General features: G+C 38.7%; 1 protein-coding gene across 8 annotated transcripts in view; it reads left to right on the top strand.

The window, feature by feature from the left end:
- The window catches only part of ATF2 (activating transcription factor 2), a 56,243-nt gene that overhangs the window by 4,077 nt on the left and 34,205 nt on the right, over window positions 1-17,961 (top strand). For 2 of the 8 annotated variants that reach the window (XM_044426959.1, XM_044426960.1), the window contains exons 2-7: window positions 12-9,866; window positions 10,133-10,202; window positions 15,563-15,681; window positions 16,200-16,328; window positions 16,895-17,073; window positions 17,704-17,818. In XM_044426959.1, coding sequence (XP_044282894.1) covers window positions 10,178-10,202; window positions 15,563-15,681; window positions 16,200-16,328; window positions 16,895-17,073; window positions 17,704-17,818 — 567 coding nt within the window. In that variant the 5' untranslated portion in view covers window positions 12-9,866; window positions 10,133-10,177. Of the gene's footprint in view, window positions 1-11; window positions 9,867-10,132; window positions 10,203-12,886; window positions 12,984-14,013; window positions 14,259-15,562; window positions 15,682-16,199; window positions 16,329-16,894; window positions 17,074-17,703; window positions 17,819-17,961 lie in introns of those variants that run through there. The other 6 variants (XM_044426958.1, XM_044426956.1, XM_044426955.1 and 3 more) reach the window with 6 other exon arrangements.

The following is a 17,961-nucleotide window of genomic DNA, read 5'->3' as shown; positions in this document are numbered from 1 at the left end:
CTCCTTAACAGATTTTTTTGTGGAAAGAAAAAGGATGGAAGAAACGGTGGGAAAACACAGGAGGGTTGCAAGTGGAAGACAGTGTCTGGACCTCCAGTAAAATTCCGTGAATAAGGCAGGGTGCTGGCATGATAAATGCACCCTTAAGCGGTTCCTGCTTTTAAATTTTGTTTATTACTGTGTGTTGTGTCTTTTTGCTGCTGTTTCTGTGTTTTATGGAGGGATTTGTTTAGTCATTACATTATTTATTAACTTGGAACTCTTTAGAGAGAGAGTAAGATACAGATGTTTTGGAATAAATGGGGGTAGGGGTGTACTGTGTACTCTGAAGCAGGTGTGCCCAGAATCTGAGAAATCTGAAGGGTTTCCTAGGCAGACAAGTGAAAAACAGTTTTTGAAGGTGGAAAATTTGAAATCCATTGGCCTACTCCAATTTTCATATATATGTTTGATCCAAAATGAACTTGTTCAGATGAACTTTCCTTAAGCATTTCATGCCCCTGGCAGTGTCTTGAGGAATATCCTTGTTGAACTAAACATGCAAAAGAAAATTGTTTTGGATAGCCAATACATCTTACTAGAAATGTCTTCAAGTCGTATTCAAGAAGTAAATCTAAATGAGTAGTGTGCTTTTGAAAAAGCAAAGATTTACAAATAAGGATTTTTTTTCAGATTGAGAACAGCATCGAAATATATTTTAAATAGGCAAGACTCAGGTTTACCATTATTGTAGTAGAAGAGTGGTGATATTTACTTTATTTACTTATAAAGTTTAACCAACACTCTGAGGAGTTGCATATCTGGAACCGGTGTGATATAGTGGCTTAGTATGTTGGGATCTGACAAGGAATTGAATCCACATTCATCCATGAAACGTTGTTAGTTATCTAGACTGAAAGTAATTGACTTAATCCAATTCATAAGGTCAAGCCCTAGAGATAAATTCCTTACCAATTGAAATTTAAGAGAATCAGGAGAAAACTTCAAGTTTGCTTGCAAATATCTGTTCTAGAGCAATAATGTTTATAATGTAACTGTATGCAGCAAGAGGTGCAGGTAAAAGTCAGTTGGTGAACAAATTGAACCTACTTCTTAGTAATATACAAAACTAAATTCAAATGTTAATTGTAAGTTTATGACTATATGAGGAAAGTCCAGGAATTAATTTGGTTTAGGGAACAATCCTATGGACTGTAGGCAGCTTCTGAAGGGCCATAGGTTAGTTTGGATTCCTAGATCTGAGGCTGAAGACAATGCTTTCACCTGAGAGCTGGGAATTAGAGCTCTAGTCCCTTGCCCCTGCACAGTGAGCACAAAACAAGCTGTTTCAGCCACTCTCTGAGGTCAAGCATGCAATCTCAGAGAAGTAAAAGTAGACATTTTGGGGGAGGGGAGGCACTTCTGTGCTCCAGCCACCTTCTTTCCCTCTGCAAGATTCTCTAAATAGACAACTAAAAAAGCCTGTTTAGCACAGAGTGCAGGATAAAAGGACAAGGAGGTGAAGATTGACTCTGCTCTACCTGCTCTGCATAAGATGCCCATAAGACACTTTGTTCAAAGACTGACAGTCATTGCAAGCCAAATACACACTCAATCCATTTTGAAGCATACTTGCTATCTCAAGATTTGAATTTAAAACTTTCATTCAGTATTTCACAACATCCACTCTGTATGGTGAGCTTTATTTGAAACCAAGTTAATGTCCCATTACAAATCATGGGGAAAGAGCAGTAGGATTTAAAATCAATATTATTTCTTTACTTTACTCTCCAGAAGCATATGCCACGAGTGGTACTGTTTTGGATACTGGAATTTGGGATTTATGCTGAAGCAGACATTTGAAGTTTTTTAAAACTGTTACTGAAGAAGACTATCCAGTTGAAACTGTTGGGGAAGCAACAACATTAAATTCAGTTTCACTGTAGTGTTTGCCTGTCATTATGGTGTTTATATACATTTCTTTATGACCATTGTATAATCAATTTCTATTTACCAATTGACTTTTACCTGCACTCTTTGTGCATTTTTACTAAGGTTGTATATATTTTTAGAAAGCTTTGTACACACACACATTGTTCTAGTAGTGGTATTTGCATGCAACATTTGCAATTCCTTCTTCCTCTCAAATCCCTCTCAGAAGGTGGTTTGAGACTAACTATATACATACTGTATTGAATTCCTAGGAAGGGGAATAGAAATGGGATGAATCTAATAGCCCACTGGTACAGATTTGCTTTTCTGATTCTATTCTAACTGGTGCAAATTAAACTTGATATCTGGGGTAGCAATGCCATTCTCTACCTTTCATGCAATAAAAACTTTTTTTTAAAGTTGCAAAGAGACTGTGGTTGTGTTCTTTATTCCTCAGCCAGTAAACAGCTGCAGGGTGCCAAGTTATCACTAGCCACTATCACTAGCCTCTGAGAAGACTGTTACACAGGAGAAGAGTTGTTCCCCAAAGGTGGATGTTTTAATTTTTTTTGAGCCAGGAACAATAGCTAGTGCAGACATTAGGGGATGAGTTGTGAACTTGTACTACCTCTGGTATCTGTACTTGAAGCTGTACTACAAGTATAGATTGGGCAGTAAAACATTCTCTTTGCTCAAGTTTAAAACACTTTAAAAAATCATGCTATATGTCAAAGCATGGAAAGTGATTGTAGTCACTGATTGTATTTAAGTAGAAAGTAATGTTTTTATTGGTTGGTGTTTGGGGCACTTGATTGGCTTTGTTTGCATGAACAGTGCTGCTTGTTCTTTGAGTGTATAAAAAGCATTTTTGGAAAACTACATTTAGGTTTTGTTTTGGTCTGTGGAAATGACCTTGAAAAAAACCTTTTACCTACAACCACCCACCTGCAAAATCCAAAACGTAATGGTGATCTTTTAATCCCCCACCCCTTTATCTCATGGGGAATGCTGTCTGAGCTTGCTTACAGCATTTCTGTCTATTGCACTATGTTTTATCTTCAAGTATCTTTCTACTTTTCTTCTATATCACTGCTATGCATCTGGGGAGAGGGTTGTTGTTCACTGTATGGTGTGATGGGGTATTCATAATTGTGCATTGTTTCTTTAGTTCCTCCCAGGAAAGCAGGGATCACCTCATTTTCTGAATGTTGCTTCCTCTTACTTCACACACAGTTCCTTCTCTGCCTCATTCAAGACTGTCATCTAACAAGTTTTCTCACCAATTTTCCTCATAAAACACCTTTTATGACTTTTACTTAACACTTTTTATTAATATTTCTTAACCCAGCTTCCTTCATATCTCTGAACTGATAACTCTGATAGAAAGGGGAACGATGCCATCAAAAAAGTCTGGACATCATTAGGGCCATCAAGATTCCAAGTTTGTGCCAGCATGTCTCCTCACAGAGCTTGCTAGACTCTTGCTTTCCTGGTTACCAAGCTGCTGGATTTCCTAAGCATCACAGTCATGCTACTGTACCTCGGCAGGATAGAAACCAACACTAGGACCATGAAATTGTAGTTCTCTCCCCAAAATCAGAAGCAGCCATGTTCAAAATGGTGCATTGGTGCACTCTGAACAGCCTGTCAACCAGAGTTTTATGATTTCTGAGGCCTCCAACACCAAATTGGCCCTGGCAGAGGATACCACAGCCAACACCTGGAGTTAGCATTGTAGGAAGATCACAGCAATGCCTCAGATAGTGGACATATTTTTTTCCAACTGGAATCTCCCTACCAATTCCAGGCAGTGCTTTCTCCTTTAAGTCTATTCAGACATTCAACAGCTGTAGATCACAAGGCCTAATGCTTTTAGGGTAACACCCTGCTCCTCCTTCAGTTAGGATCAATTTCAGATCAGTGAATATACTGACCAAATCCTTGGCAGGCATTTCTCAAAGCAGTCCAGAGCAGCTACTCTGAGGAAATGATCAATGGCATCACCTCCCTTTATTCTCCACCTTCTCTCTCTCTACCCATAATATGGTCTAAATCAGCAATGGGGAATAAACAGTCTGTTAAAGGGAGAGTGCCGAAGCAAGCAAAAATTCACCATCTCAGGAACCACCATTAATTTTGTGGCAGAATCTGACCAAGTCACCCGTTTCTCTTGTCCAGCAGTTATTCCCTTGTGCGTGTCCCTATAGATAATTAAAGCTATTCTTCTCATTGAAATCTATCAGATCAGGAAGTAAGAGCTGATCAGACTCAGCTCAAACTGAGTAGCCTTCTAAAGATCACCTGTTTAACTTGTTCCTTTTGCACTCAGAAGCACTGGCCTTTGTAGGCTTCAACTCCCTTTCAGAGGAGGAACCTATTCCCTCCTCAGCAGCTACCTCCAGAGGAGAGTCAACCTTTCCAGAAACCAAGGCAACAAACAGGGAAGTTCCTTGACCTTCTCTTTTCAAGAAGCTGGTGGGCTGCTGTGGTCCAAGGGCATTGACATAGTGCAAAAATTTCTACTCCCTTCCATAGAAAGTAGTGGAAAAACTTAAGATGCTCCATCTAGATCCTCACTGATGGCTCTTCTTTCAGGAGCGATCACTTTCCAAGAAGGTGACATCTCAGTCAAGGATCCTAATGGGAAGCATGCAGATTTGCCCTTCAAAGAGTTCACAAATCAGCTTTACTAGCCTTCAGAGCATCCTCCGCTTTGTCACTCATTCCTCATGCACTCATTATTTGGATGGGGGACTTGCTTAATAATCCTAATTTAGACTGCAGAACCTTGCACAGAGGGCCTCTTTAATTGCATGATGCACTATTCAGAATGCTGTTGTCTATTCTGCCAGGGTGATAGCTGTCTCCAAGCGGTTCATGTAGCTAAAACACTGGAATGCTGACACAATTGCAAGGGCTAATCTGGCCATGGAAGCTTGTCTCTTTGGTGAAGAAACATTCAAAACTTGAAGAAAAATGGATAGGAAGAAAGCAGTGTTGTCATCTCCAGGTCCTATCCCTTTTCTTCCTCTAGAAGTTTTAGCAGGTTCAAAGACATCAGGTCCTTCAGAGACTTCAGGTCCTTCTGATTTTTTTGTATTGTGCTTCATCCCATAGGGCCATCAGGGAACCACCTGTTCCAATATTGTACAGGTATCCCAATCCACTCACTAGGAGTTTTGATAGGAATCAATCCCAAGTGGAGAGTGCAAGAGAACCTTCTCATTGTTCTCATCCAAGAACAATGGCTATAGACCCTAATTCACAAGGGTTATCCCATCAAATTATCCCATAAGCCAAGAGACAGATTTTCTCCCTTCTCTGCCTCCAGCTCCCTCACAGATTAAGTTATGTCACAAGCTATTCAACATCTTATGGACATGAAGGCAGTAGAGCCATAGAACTGTTCTGAAGCATTTATTTTCTTCATTATCCCAAGGAAGGAAGAGTCATAGTGATCCATTTGGATGTAAAACACATAAACAACTGTGTGACATATCACAAATTCAGAAAGGAAACCTTCCAGACCATGCAAGGAGCCCTCCCATCAGGTTTAATATTTAGCCTCAGTAGATGTCACAGAGGCCTGCTTGTACATTCCTATTGTTCTGCTCCACAGGAGATTCCTTCTTTTAGCAGAATAGACACTTTCAATGCTGTGCTCCCCCATTTGGCCGAGCCTTAGCCCTGAGTCTTTAAACGGATACCAATGAAAACCTTTTTCTACCTTCCAGCCATCCATTTATACTGCTGTCTGGACAATCACCCTCACCAGCACCTTCTTTCTTCAAAGCCAAAAATTACCTTTCATGCCACTCAAGCATGACTCAGATCATGGTTTCTTAATGGTCATCAGTAAGGGCCTGACTCTGCCAAAGGGATTGATTCATCTAGGAGCACTTATAAACATACTGGCTCCATTTCTCTGTCTCCAGAAAGAATCTAAAACTGATCTTAGAGCAGTGGATCTCAAGACCCTAGCATACCTTTTATGACTTAATTGCCCGTACTCAGATTCTTCCATTGGCAAGATTTCACTCTCATTCATTACAGTGATTATTCCTACCTTACCCTCAAATGCTACAGATTAATTTCAGTTCTCTCCCCTGTCCACCCCATATTCACTACATCTCTCATTGGATGGGAAGCCTGTTCCAGTTTCCACAAATGAATCCCCCAAGAATAACAATAATATCAGTTTTAATGGGTGGGGGCACTGTTACAATCTGATAGCCCAAGATTAGTAGTCATCTATAGAAGTCAGCCACAGCCTCAGTTAACTAGAACTGTGAATATATTATCTAGCACTTGCCCACTTTCATCATCTCCCATGGGGCTTCACATCCTTATAGGGACAGTATCTCCATAATGGGCCACATAAACCAGCAAGGAATGTCTTATTCCAAGTCACTTAAACAAAACAAAACAAGCTTCTCTTTGGTTGGAGTGATCCATTCTTTTGCTCAGACTGCTACATCCAAGGGATACTGAATGTGACAGTAGGCTCTCTCAGTAACACACTGATTTAGGGGACTCAGTCTTCAGTGTTAAAGCTTTCACCAAACTTACCACCACTTCAGCCATCTGACAGTAGACCATTTCACGTGCCTTAAAATATCAGAAGCTACATTAGTTGTTCTCCTACTTCCACTCTGGCAAGGTAGGAAGCTTGCAGTTTCCACTAACATCTCTGATGATGAGAGTTTTTCACAAAAATAAAGCAAATCATCATTGTCCTCATGGCCCCACGATGTTCAAGATGTACATGGTGCTCCAGAATGCTATAGCTAGCTCAGACAAATTTCTGATTCCTTTAAAGCAACATGATCTCCTCACTCACTTTGTCATCTAGATGCACGCTGGCTATATGTAGCAGCATAGCAACTGAGCAGCAAAAATTCCTGAGACTAGACTACTCAAAACCGGTCATTAATGCTCTTCGGTATTCTAGGAATCAGTCATCTGAATATATCTATAAAGCAACCTCGAGGGCTTTTAATTCATGGTACAAACACTAAACAGTGTACCCTTTCAAGGCAAGCTTCATTCACTTCCTTTACTTACTCCAAGCAGGTTTGGACATGAGCCGTAAGTTTAAAGAGACAGACATAATCTTTTTCCCCAATCTTCTTCTGACCTGGATATCACCAGTGTTGATACATCCCTGACTAAAGTGCTTCTTAATAACTGCTTTTCTCAGCTTTCTGGAAGTGCATAGATTTCCATCATGGAACCTACACACAGCCCTAAAAGTTCTTGCCAACGTCCCTTTTGAACCAGTGTGTCATTCTGGTGTCTGTCTTTTATGGTGGCTTTCCCCATAGCCTCCTCTTCAGCCAGAAGTGTTCCTGAGTTGGGAGTCCCCTCTTTCTGAAACCATTTGTCACTGGCAGCACAGTAATGCACAGACCCTTCATGCCAAAAAAAGGTCCGTGTTTCACCATTCCCAAGTTGGCCTTTCCATCTTTCTGTTCATATCCTTCTTACTTAAAAAGCAATGGCACAGATTTAATATCTGCAGGACTCTAAAGATGTATATGCATAGAACCAAGGATCCAAGCTTCACAGTCTCATTATTTGTGTCTTTCCATCCAACATCACTAGGTAAAAAGGCCTCCAAGGAGCAAGGTTTGCATCATGCTAGTCTGTGATGTAGAGTACATTCTTATCTAATGGCAGACTCCATCAGGACTGCTCCTTTTCTATAAACGCTCCTCTTTCAGAGATCTGTAGAGCAGCTAGCTACGTGGTCACCACCTAACTTTCACAAGGCATTGCAAATTGGATGCATGTGACTCAGCTGAAACAGTCTTCAGCAGGAGGATGCTCCAGTGATAGTATCCCTTTTTGAGGTCAGTTACACACACTTCCTAATCAAATTGAACTTTAGCATGTCTCAGTCTTTGGAATACTTTCTCACACCATGCACTTAATGTGAAGGTCTTTTTTGGTATGATAGGATGGAGTTGTCCAACCCCACCCTTCATGGGTGACTGATGGAATACCAACTGATGTGCTTCTCCGGATACAACACCCTTACCACATGACTTGTGTCTGTTGTGAGTCCATTTATCCTCTTTCAACTCTCAGGGTTCTCTCACAATAATTACTGCTTCACCTCTGTCCTCCTGTTTCACCTTGCTCAGCCTTGGAAGGAACTGGGGGTGGAGCTAGAGGAAACAACACTAAAAAATCACAATAATGCAGTCCCTACCTTTTTGGACTCCTTTATCACACCATACCAAAATGGAACATCTTTGTAATCTTCAGTGTCTCATTTAGTTTTCATTTCAACAGTGCTATAATTTATTTATTCAAGTGACAGAGTAGAAAACAAGGAATTTATGTTGAGGGCACTGAGCATCCTTTTTGATAGTACCCAGAGTTTAGCTTTTCTTGTATGCCTCCAGTGAAGTAGTAGCTGTTCATTTCTAAATGCTCTTGGAAGAAATAGTTTACCTAGACTCATTTCAATCTTGGTAACCTCCCAGTTGGATTACTGCAAGAGCAGGCAACTATTTTGCCCACAGATGCTATATATGGTGCTGGCTGGTTGACTGGGGACCATATGCATGCATGTTTACTAACACTTCCTTTATAGCAATTTTAATATGCAGGGAGATTTAAATCTTCCTTCCTTTTGTGCTGAGATCTCCTCATGTGTTTTCCTACTGCCCAGAAATAGCTTTTTTCCAGTGTCCATTACAGGGAGCAGTGATGCTCTCAAAGCATACCATTTCAATGGGTAGGAAAGCAAGCTAGTTTGTTTCTTGTGCATTGGCCTTGCCGTTTAAAAACAGGCCGTGTAGAGCAGAATATTGATGGGGTGGGTAGCACATGGGGTGAGTCATCCTTGTCTACCACCCTCTTCATCGTCATAATACTCACCTGGGTAACAGAAGAAAATTTTGTGGCCATCACAGCTTGTGCATGTTGAATAGAAGGTGGCCTGCCCATATGTGATTTCCTGGAATGCATTATGTGTGCATATGTTATGCAGCATAAAGTGTTCCTACAAAAGTGGCTGGAATAGGTAGTGATCTCTGTTAAGACTTGTTTGTTTCATAGATGTTATATTTTTCACATCCAGATAAGAAAAGGTTTTGCATAACTCATCTACAAGGGAAAGCTGTGTTTATATTATTTCTTGTGAACAGGGTGGTTTTCTGGATAGTGTTCACATGAGTAGCACATAGGAAGAGACTTCAAATTAATTTCAAGAAAAAGCTAGCTGAGGCAGTCACTGATGGTTTGCATGTGATAATAATGCAAAGTATGGGTTGCCACTGATTCATGGGTAGCTGTTGAATCACAGGTGGTTGTTTCATATGAACCCTGCATTGTGGTTTAATTATGGATTTTTAACAATCCATAAAAGGAATCTGTGCTTTGTTGGGATGTAATCTCTAGGTTGATTGTGGCTAACAACACATAGTGTAATCTTTGCATGTGAAGTCAACCCATGACTGAGAAATTCATACGCAACCCTTATTCTGGATAGTCATTATATGTGAACCATGTTGTTATCTCTGAAGATCAGTGAAGAGAATAATGTTCTCCAGTAAGCAGGTTTCATTGTCTCTAGATATATGCATGAATAAATGTAATGTGTGAACTACATTTCACAGATAGCAGTGGTTCTGTGATCACAATTGCTGGAGAAAATTCCAACATGATCAGGGAATTTTCCATATCCACATTTACCTGCTTACACATGTCCCTTTAGCCAGGGGTTGTTAAGAAAACTCATATTGCAAAATTGCCCCAATCACAGTACTTTTGTGAAGATAATTTATAGAAATATGTATTATAAATTCCAAGCTTTTCGGGTAGGACAGGAAAACAATAATTTAATCATTGACTTTCCTCTTAATTTGCAGAAGCACTGTCATGAAAAGGAAGCTATAATAAGTTATTCACCGTATGAATTTTGGCTTGCACGTGAAATCTGCCAGGTATATATACTACAATACATCTATATTTTGATTAATACAACACAATTTCTATATTTTGTAGATCTGTTTCAGCTTGGGTTGTATAGGCATAGGTGAGATGGTTTCACTCTGACAGATAGAAATGCCCCAAATCACTTGGCTTTTTTTGTTTTCCGTACATGATTTTAGAAACATCCCTCCCAGGTACTAAAATCTGTAGAAGCTGTGCAATATCTTTTCAGGGTTTGTGTTTTTACTCATCAAATATGTTTGTTGTTCCAATATAGGTAATTCAAGGACCTGTAGAATATGAGTGATGACAAACCATTTTTATGCACTGCCCCTGGATGTGGACAGGTAATATATGTTAGTTCTACTCATGTCAGTAAACAGAGAAACTTGCAACATCAGAAGTGGCTTATATATTAGTTTGACTCTGAAGAAGATTTCTATACATTGTTTAATGTTACTGTGAGAGGCGACTGTCAGAATTCAGTGAAGCATTCTTCTTTGCTGCAGATGCTCAATTGTTTGTCAAGAATTTCCTGTTGTTGAGAGTGCAGGGTGAGGAGCATATGGTTCAGTTCCCTTTGCCTCCAGACAATTGGTTCCTTATTCAAGGGGGATCTATATGGAGAAGGCTGGATGGATTAGGAAAAGAAGCTCATAGGTGTCTGTTGTTATCTTTTTAGAATCAACACTTAACCAGGATAGACTGGATTAAAATACCATACTCTGAATTTAGCATTTCATTAAAAATATATTAACAGGTTAAAATGTGCAGTAAGTGAACCCATATTTAAATATCATTTCCTTGATTCTGAATAACTAGTGTGATGTCCACTTATTCCAATAATGATAAATGTTACAGTGGTTGCAAATTGATGTCCTGAGCGTTCTGTAAAAAAAAAAAAAAAAAAACTATAGTGTATGACTAATCCGTAGCAGTCTTCATTTGTATAAAGTTAGGATTTCGTGTTTCCTGTATTCCTATACCATGTGTAAAAAAATTTTTAGAGTGTTTTCCATCCACCAGGAACTCATATCACAGGGTATGTGAGGATGTGTGTTCTTACAGTGGAAGGACCATTGTAACAGAGAAGCTTTTGTTTTGTTTTGTTGGTATAATATCCTTCAATAGTAAATGTAATTTCTCTTAAGTTTGAAAAGGATCTTCTTAAAAATTTAGTCTGATTCAGTAGCTTGTTTCCACATGGGAAACTTCTTTCACTTCAGAACATCATCAACATGGTTCTTAACGCTCTGTGTGACTGCATTTCTTTAACTTGCTTTCTACTTGAATCTATCTATAATGGTGATTAAATTAGATATAAGAAGTAGAGAGAGGTGACTATGAAGTACAGACATATTAGCTGTACTATAAAGGTAAAGATTTCCCCTTGACGTGAAGTCCAGTCATGCCTGACTCTAGGGAGTGGTGCTCATTTCAGTTTCCTAGCCGAGGGAGCCAGCGTTTGTCTGCAGACAGTCTCCGTGTTCATGTGGCCGGCATGACTAAACACCGAAGTGCACGGAATGCTGTACTATACTGGACTAAAAATACAAAAAATCCCAAGTATAGGCAGCAAATTTAAAGAATGGGTTTATAGAATAAGATTGGTAGCAGAGGCCCTCCTCCGGGAACCCTCTTTGAAAGAGGTCAGGAGACGGAGTACCCGGAGGAGGGCCTTCTCTGCAGTGGCGCCCTGACTATGGAAAGTGCTCCCTAGAGAGGTTTGCCTGGTGCCGTCATTATATGTTTTTCTGCGCCAGGTCAAGACCTTTTTATTTGTCCAATATTTTAACACATAGTAATTTTAATTGTGAAATGATTTATTTAATTTATTTGAACGATGCTCAATGTGGAATAGTTAATTTATCTTATTTTATTGAAGTTCTGAAATAATGTTGTAAACCATCCAGAGATGACAGTAATGGACAGCATACAATTTTTTTAAATAAATAAATAAATAGAATCCAGTGTCTGAAACTTAAGCCCCTCTCTTTTACCAGATGTATCAAAGACTGTCCAAAAGATCTAAAATCATAAACCAGCATTTGAAACTTTAAAACATAAATACACAGTAAGCACTCTTTTAATGTAGACCAAAGTTGTAAGTGGACCTTAGAATTCAGGATCAGAGGCTTCCCCATAGACTGACCCAGTTTATCAGTTGTCTGATACAAGGCTTGCAAGATCCTATGTAATACCAGAGCAGCTGAATCAATGACAGCCAATAGAACTGTTGCACCTGGGATCTACATCACATCTTCTCATGACAGAAATGGTTTTGTTAATGCATGGTTAGGAGCTTAACTCATCCTTTATCATAACATTGGCTAGACAAACAGGAGTGCAAATGGTAGGAAGGAACTTCAGCAACACTCATAGCTCTTTATACTGGTGTGCATTGGCCAAAATAGCTTAATCCTGAAGCCCATGAACATTTACTGATATTTTAAAATTGGGGGCAGCACATACTGCTATCTACTTCTGCCTTTGTTAGTGATTAGAAGTATTGAACTATCCACCTGTGTTAGAGCAACAGATTTTTTTAAAAAAAGAGGTGTCAGATAATATATTGTTAATTTATAATGATCAGTTACTGTAACGTTCTGTAATCTATGATCTTGTTTCAGTCTACTATACTGTAGGAAATTTCACCATCATTTCATATTTTGAGTTGTACCAGTTTTATATTCTGAGAAATAAAATGTCAGTATAGTACTGAAGTGCTTGCAACCATGACTATGTGGGGGAAGCACAAGCATGCCCAGGGACACATGAGCTTTGCTTTTTTGAAGTTACACCTAAAGAAACCCTGAAGTGGTGTTTAAGACACTCCCATGTACAAAAAAAGAGATAATACATGTAAAAGTATTATTGCCTCACTGTGCTATCAATATAGTCTTTTTTAAAAAATTAGCTGCTAAATTATTGCTAATGGCTTTTAAGCTATTGTGAAAATGATTCTAAATGTTATCACTTGACTCAAGATTCAAATTTATAACTATATATATTTTAAAACTTTTTGCCACAGCGTTTTACCAACGAGGATCATTTGGCTGTCCATAAACATAAACATGAGATGACACTGAAATTTGGTCCAGCTCGTAATGACAGTGTCATTGTGGCTGGTTAGTATATATATATTTTATTAATCAGTCTTTCTTCTGGAATGTGCACATATTTTATGCATTTTGGTACATGACTTGAATTCTGTAGGCTCATCAGAAATGATATCAAAATATATTTTACTAAGAAAATCAGTTTGCAACTTTATCTTGTTACTCAAATCACACTGTGCCGGTTTTCACTTCTAAGTAATGAAGAGCAGACCAGTTAAATTGAGCTTTGTAAAGGCATTTGTAACAAATCATACTTAGCTGTTAGAGTACTAGGAGGTACTGATCCTAGAAAATGCACAGTCCGCTTTAAATGATTGTCATTAAGTGATTATGCAATGCATTTGTATAGTTTCTTTCGCTTCTTTCTGTAGTTAAAGCTTAAAAAGATTGATCTCAAAATCAGTTGGTCAAAGTACAGAGCTGCCTGACCTCTTTATATCTTTAATAGTCTCTTCATTTACAGTTATCTTATCTACTTGCACTACCCCTTTAAATTTCCTTATTAGGCACCAAAAGAAAGAAATGAGTTGTCTTTAAATTCTTGGGCTATATTGTTAATGTAGAGTGAAGAAGTGGAATTTTGAAAGGAAACATGCCTGACCTCTTTAGAGGAATAATGTATGATGCTTTTAAAGCATTAGCCTATCAAACTTGTTACATGCTTTGCTACTTTCTCCTGAAATAGTGATGATTTATTAAAAAATACTCCCCCATGCAGTAATGGGATGCATCCAAAATTGAAATACACATCCATTCTTGTAAGATGACCCCTACCAATTCCCCTTTACCTCAACCCCCCCCCCCCATCTTATCCCACACTATTTGGTAGAGATCCTTGACTCTGAAGAGCTAATATTTGGAATCTGCAGTGGAGGCTGCAGTGAGGCAGAGGAAGATAAGAAAGTCTCCCTGCTCAATGAAAATTCCGTTCACTATTCTGTAGATGATACCCCCCTCCCCTTTTTTCCATTTATTACCTGCTAAATGATACACTGAATGGTGGTAAATAACTTTCAGATAACAGATAAATAACAGCTATCTTTTTCTCAAACTAATTCAAATGTATTTAACACCATTCAGCTGTATTGAATGTAGTAGCATTACATATAATGTTGATCCTCTGTAGCAGAGATGGGCAGATGTTAGATCTCTAGGTATTTTTTATTCTAAGTTCTCAGAAGCCTTTGCCACCATGGCCAGTGGTCAGGACTGCTGACAGTTGATGTTTCAAGAATCTGTAAATCTACTTTCTGACCACGCCTGCTCCACAGACAGGTTTAACAGGTAACTATACTGAGTGTAAAAAAAATAGAACAGTGCTTCCAACACAGAAATACTTTTACCGACTGACCAGGTTCATACAATCACAGAAAATTAGCCATAGTGGCATATTTTCCCACCCTGTGCTGAGTGTGAGTTGCCTTATTAGCAGCTATTGCTCTAGCTGGTTGACATTTGAATGTTTCAGGGTGATTGTAAACTACCCCAGCCACTTAAGTTCTTCAGGTTCGGACATCACACAAACATGTTCCTGGCAAGGGTAATTAGGCACCTTGCAGCTGGCTTATTTTTCCCTCTGTAATCATGCAAATCTGCCCACAGACTTTCAGGTTGAAATAGTATCAGTAATATGCAACTTGCTTTCTTTGAAGGTTTATGTATGTGCTTTTAATCTTTAGGGATTGCATAAAAGGCAAGCAATAGAAAAACATGATTTTTAAAATATCCTTTTGTGTTGTCATATACTTTAAGCTATTATATAGTGATTATCATTATGGTGCCTTCATTAGTTCCATAACACATTAATTGTGTGTTAGGATTGTGTTTTAGTGTGTATTCAACAATGACTGTGAAAACTAAAGGTCATTCTCATTGACACATCTTAATAAGACTGCGATCATTCTTTCACTTGCTTGGGAATAAGGTCTGGATGGAACGGATGGAAACAGTTTCCCAGCAAATGGGTAAAGAAATGCAACTAAGGTGCGCAAATTAGTCTTTATGCTTAAACCTTGTAGCTTCAACTACTGCATCCATATATTACAGAATCATTATTTCCAAGATGGAATGGATGAATATTTTAAATTCTTCCTAGGTTTTCTCTTATATTTGGGTGAGCAATCTTTTCCTATAGTTGCATGCTGCCTTAAGACATCATAATTTGGTTGTTCCCATGCAGTGCTTAAAGCCTTCCTCTGCAGGGCAGAGGAGTCGATTGATGAACTAAATGTTAGCAACAACAGAATATTTCCATCAGCAACAGTTGCAGGAAATAACCCACCTTTCAGCGTTATAGCCTCTAGTCCAATTTATAAGGTTTCCTGGATTTTTAAAAACATGTTTCTCTGCCTTCTAGAGACCTTCTAATTGTGGGTTTTTTTCCACTGGAAATACTGACAATAAAAGGAATTATTTGCTAAAAGCAGGAATTCTGAACTTTAAAAGTAAAGGTGTTGTTTACAGCAAAATCTTAGGATCATGTTTCTAAAGTATTGGAGACATTCATAATATTGGCATTGATTTTCAAATACATACCAAATGTGTTCTTAAACAGTAAAGTAAATCATATATTTCTCTTTTAATTCTAGATCAGACCCCAACACCAACTCGATTTCTGAAGAATTGTGAAGAAGTGGGTTTATTCAATGAGCTAGCAAGTCCTTTTGAAAATGAATTCAAAAAAGCTTCTGAAGATGATATTAAGAAAGTATGTTAATAGCAATTTAAAACTAAATCACTGTGAATAGTATCTCTGGACTCTATGACACTGGGAGTCTTGCATCAGTAGAAAAGGGCTTTTCACTGCACAAAGCTATCATGGAAATAGTACTTGGAAAAATATTCTTTGAAAGGTCCTAGGAAGTCAAATAACTTTTGTATAAAAATCCATTCTGCTATGTAATCTCACACCTGGGATGTTAGGAATAATTCTAAAGGGGATCAGAATATTGCAATGTTGAAAAGGGGGATAATAGCAACAGGTTTTATATAAGCAGATATATTTACAGCTTTTGGTAGGGATTAAGTTATCTAGTTTATATTAGATAAGTAATAATTTTTAATAAAGAATCTGTGGCAGACCATAATTTCCTTTTATTAGACATCTTGTTATTGCCATCAATAACTGAAATTGATAATAATACTATTAGCTTAATTGTCAATTGCCTGGTATTTAAAGAGCTACCTGCTTGCTTTTACAATTTATATGCATGTTAAATCTTCTAGATGCCTCTAGACTTATCACCTCTTGCAACACCAATTATTAGAAATAAAATTGAAGAGACTTCAGTTGTTGAGACAACTCACCAGGATAGCCCCTTACCTCATCCAGAGTCCACTACCAGTGACGAAAAGGTCAGTAACTTTTCACGGTTCAGAAGAGTGTGCTCATTGTATGGATTTTACCAATAAATTCAAAGAATTCATACTTGAGGACCATGTACATTCTTTGCAAACTTGCTTCCTGCACACATCTGTTAGTCAACAACAGCCTGAACACAAGAGAGACCAGTTCTTGACAGATTACAAAACTGTCAATTTATAGTCACCTGGAGGAAGTGAAGCATTGCAGAATCTCTTATGATGCACCCATTTCTTCCTTTCTTCTTCCCCATCTTACCCTTAAACAAAGACCATGCAGATGCAGTCTCACTCCCCTGCAGGGAAGAGTAAACAAAGCGATCCTCATGTGCCAGCACTGGGCACTCATGTAATGGCAGTGGATGGCATGGAAATATTCATGAAATAAGGTGCATGCAGGGGAGGTTTAAGAAGTTTTCACATGTTAGCAACCATGTCTGCATGGAATATTTCCATCATCTGTAGACGTGGACAGAGAATAACTTTAAAAAGCTTCTGGCAGAATTAAATACTTTTAAGTGTTTTCTCAATAGAAAAACAAGCTTTTCTGTTTCCTGCAGGAAGTGTGTCTGCAGCAGACTGCTCAGCCTACATCCACAATTGTTCGGCCAGCTTCTCTACAGGTTCCTAATGTGTTGCTTGCAAGTTCTGACTCAAGTGTCATTATTCAGCAAGCCATCCCTTCACCAACTTCTAGTACTGTCATTACGCAAGCTCCATCCTCCAATAGGCCAATAGTGTGAGTAGTGTGATACGCAGAGTAAAATATTTTGGCAGGTTTCTTTGTGTAGCATGTTCCTTTAAAAAAAAAAAGTCACATTGACTTGTTTTAAAGTAAAGTAGCTGGTGTTTTCACTGGTCTTATTTAATTATGCCAAACAATGTCTAGAAGGGTTAGTTTAAAAGGAAAAAGTAGTTCCAAGCCTTGAAATGAGAACTGTAATTCTGTGATCTATATAATGGAATGGTAATTTAAACCCAGCCAGTGCTGTGGATAGTGTATGAATCATAATTTCTTGGGCTTGGATCCAGAGTTCCGGTGAGCAGAATAGTTCCACTAGTAGAATGGAAGGAGGAGGTGATTTTTGCTGATTGGGTTAAGAGATAGTTTGGGACAATGTGGGAGGAGGTGCTGGAGACTGCAGGGGAAAATAGGCTTGACAAAAATTACCTTTTTTCTGCTTCATGTCAGTCCCTTTCACAAATGGAAGGGGCCCTTTCATTTATGGAAGGGCAACTCTAGATCCTGTATTTAAAATAATCATATCAATAACCTACATACTGCTTCAAGGATAAATGAAATATACAATGGGCTTAGAACTATAAGTGTTATAGTACTTTTTCCTTTTTCCCCCATGTCTTTTCTTAGACCGGTGCCAGGTCCTTTCCCCCTGCTGTTGCATCTTCCTAATGGACAAACCATGCCTGTTGCTATTCCTGCCACGATCACGAATTCTAATGTGCATGTCCCAACTGCAGTTCCAGTAAGTGTGTGTATATGGCATACACACCTGTTTCCAGAGTTTGGACAAGTCCCACCCCCAAATCCTAATGCTGGGACAGCTGTGGCTCTGGCAGCACTTGATCCAGATGAACATATGTGGGTGAAGCCAATCAGCAGAATGGA

This window comes from Varanus komodoensis, unplaced genomic scaffold (genome assembly GCF_004798865.1).
Source record: "Varanus komodoensis strain SLA01 unplaced genomic scaffold, ASM479886v1 scaffold18_1, whole genome shotgun sequence".
NCBI lineage: Eukaryota > Metazoa > Chordata > Lepidosauria > Squamata > Varanidae > Varanus > Varanus komodoensis.
The sequence above is the reverse complement of the archived record's forward strand: the minus strand, read 5'-3'. Positions and strand labels throughout refer to the sequence as shown.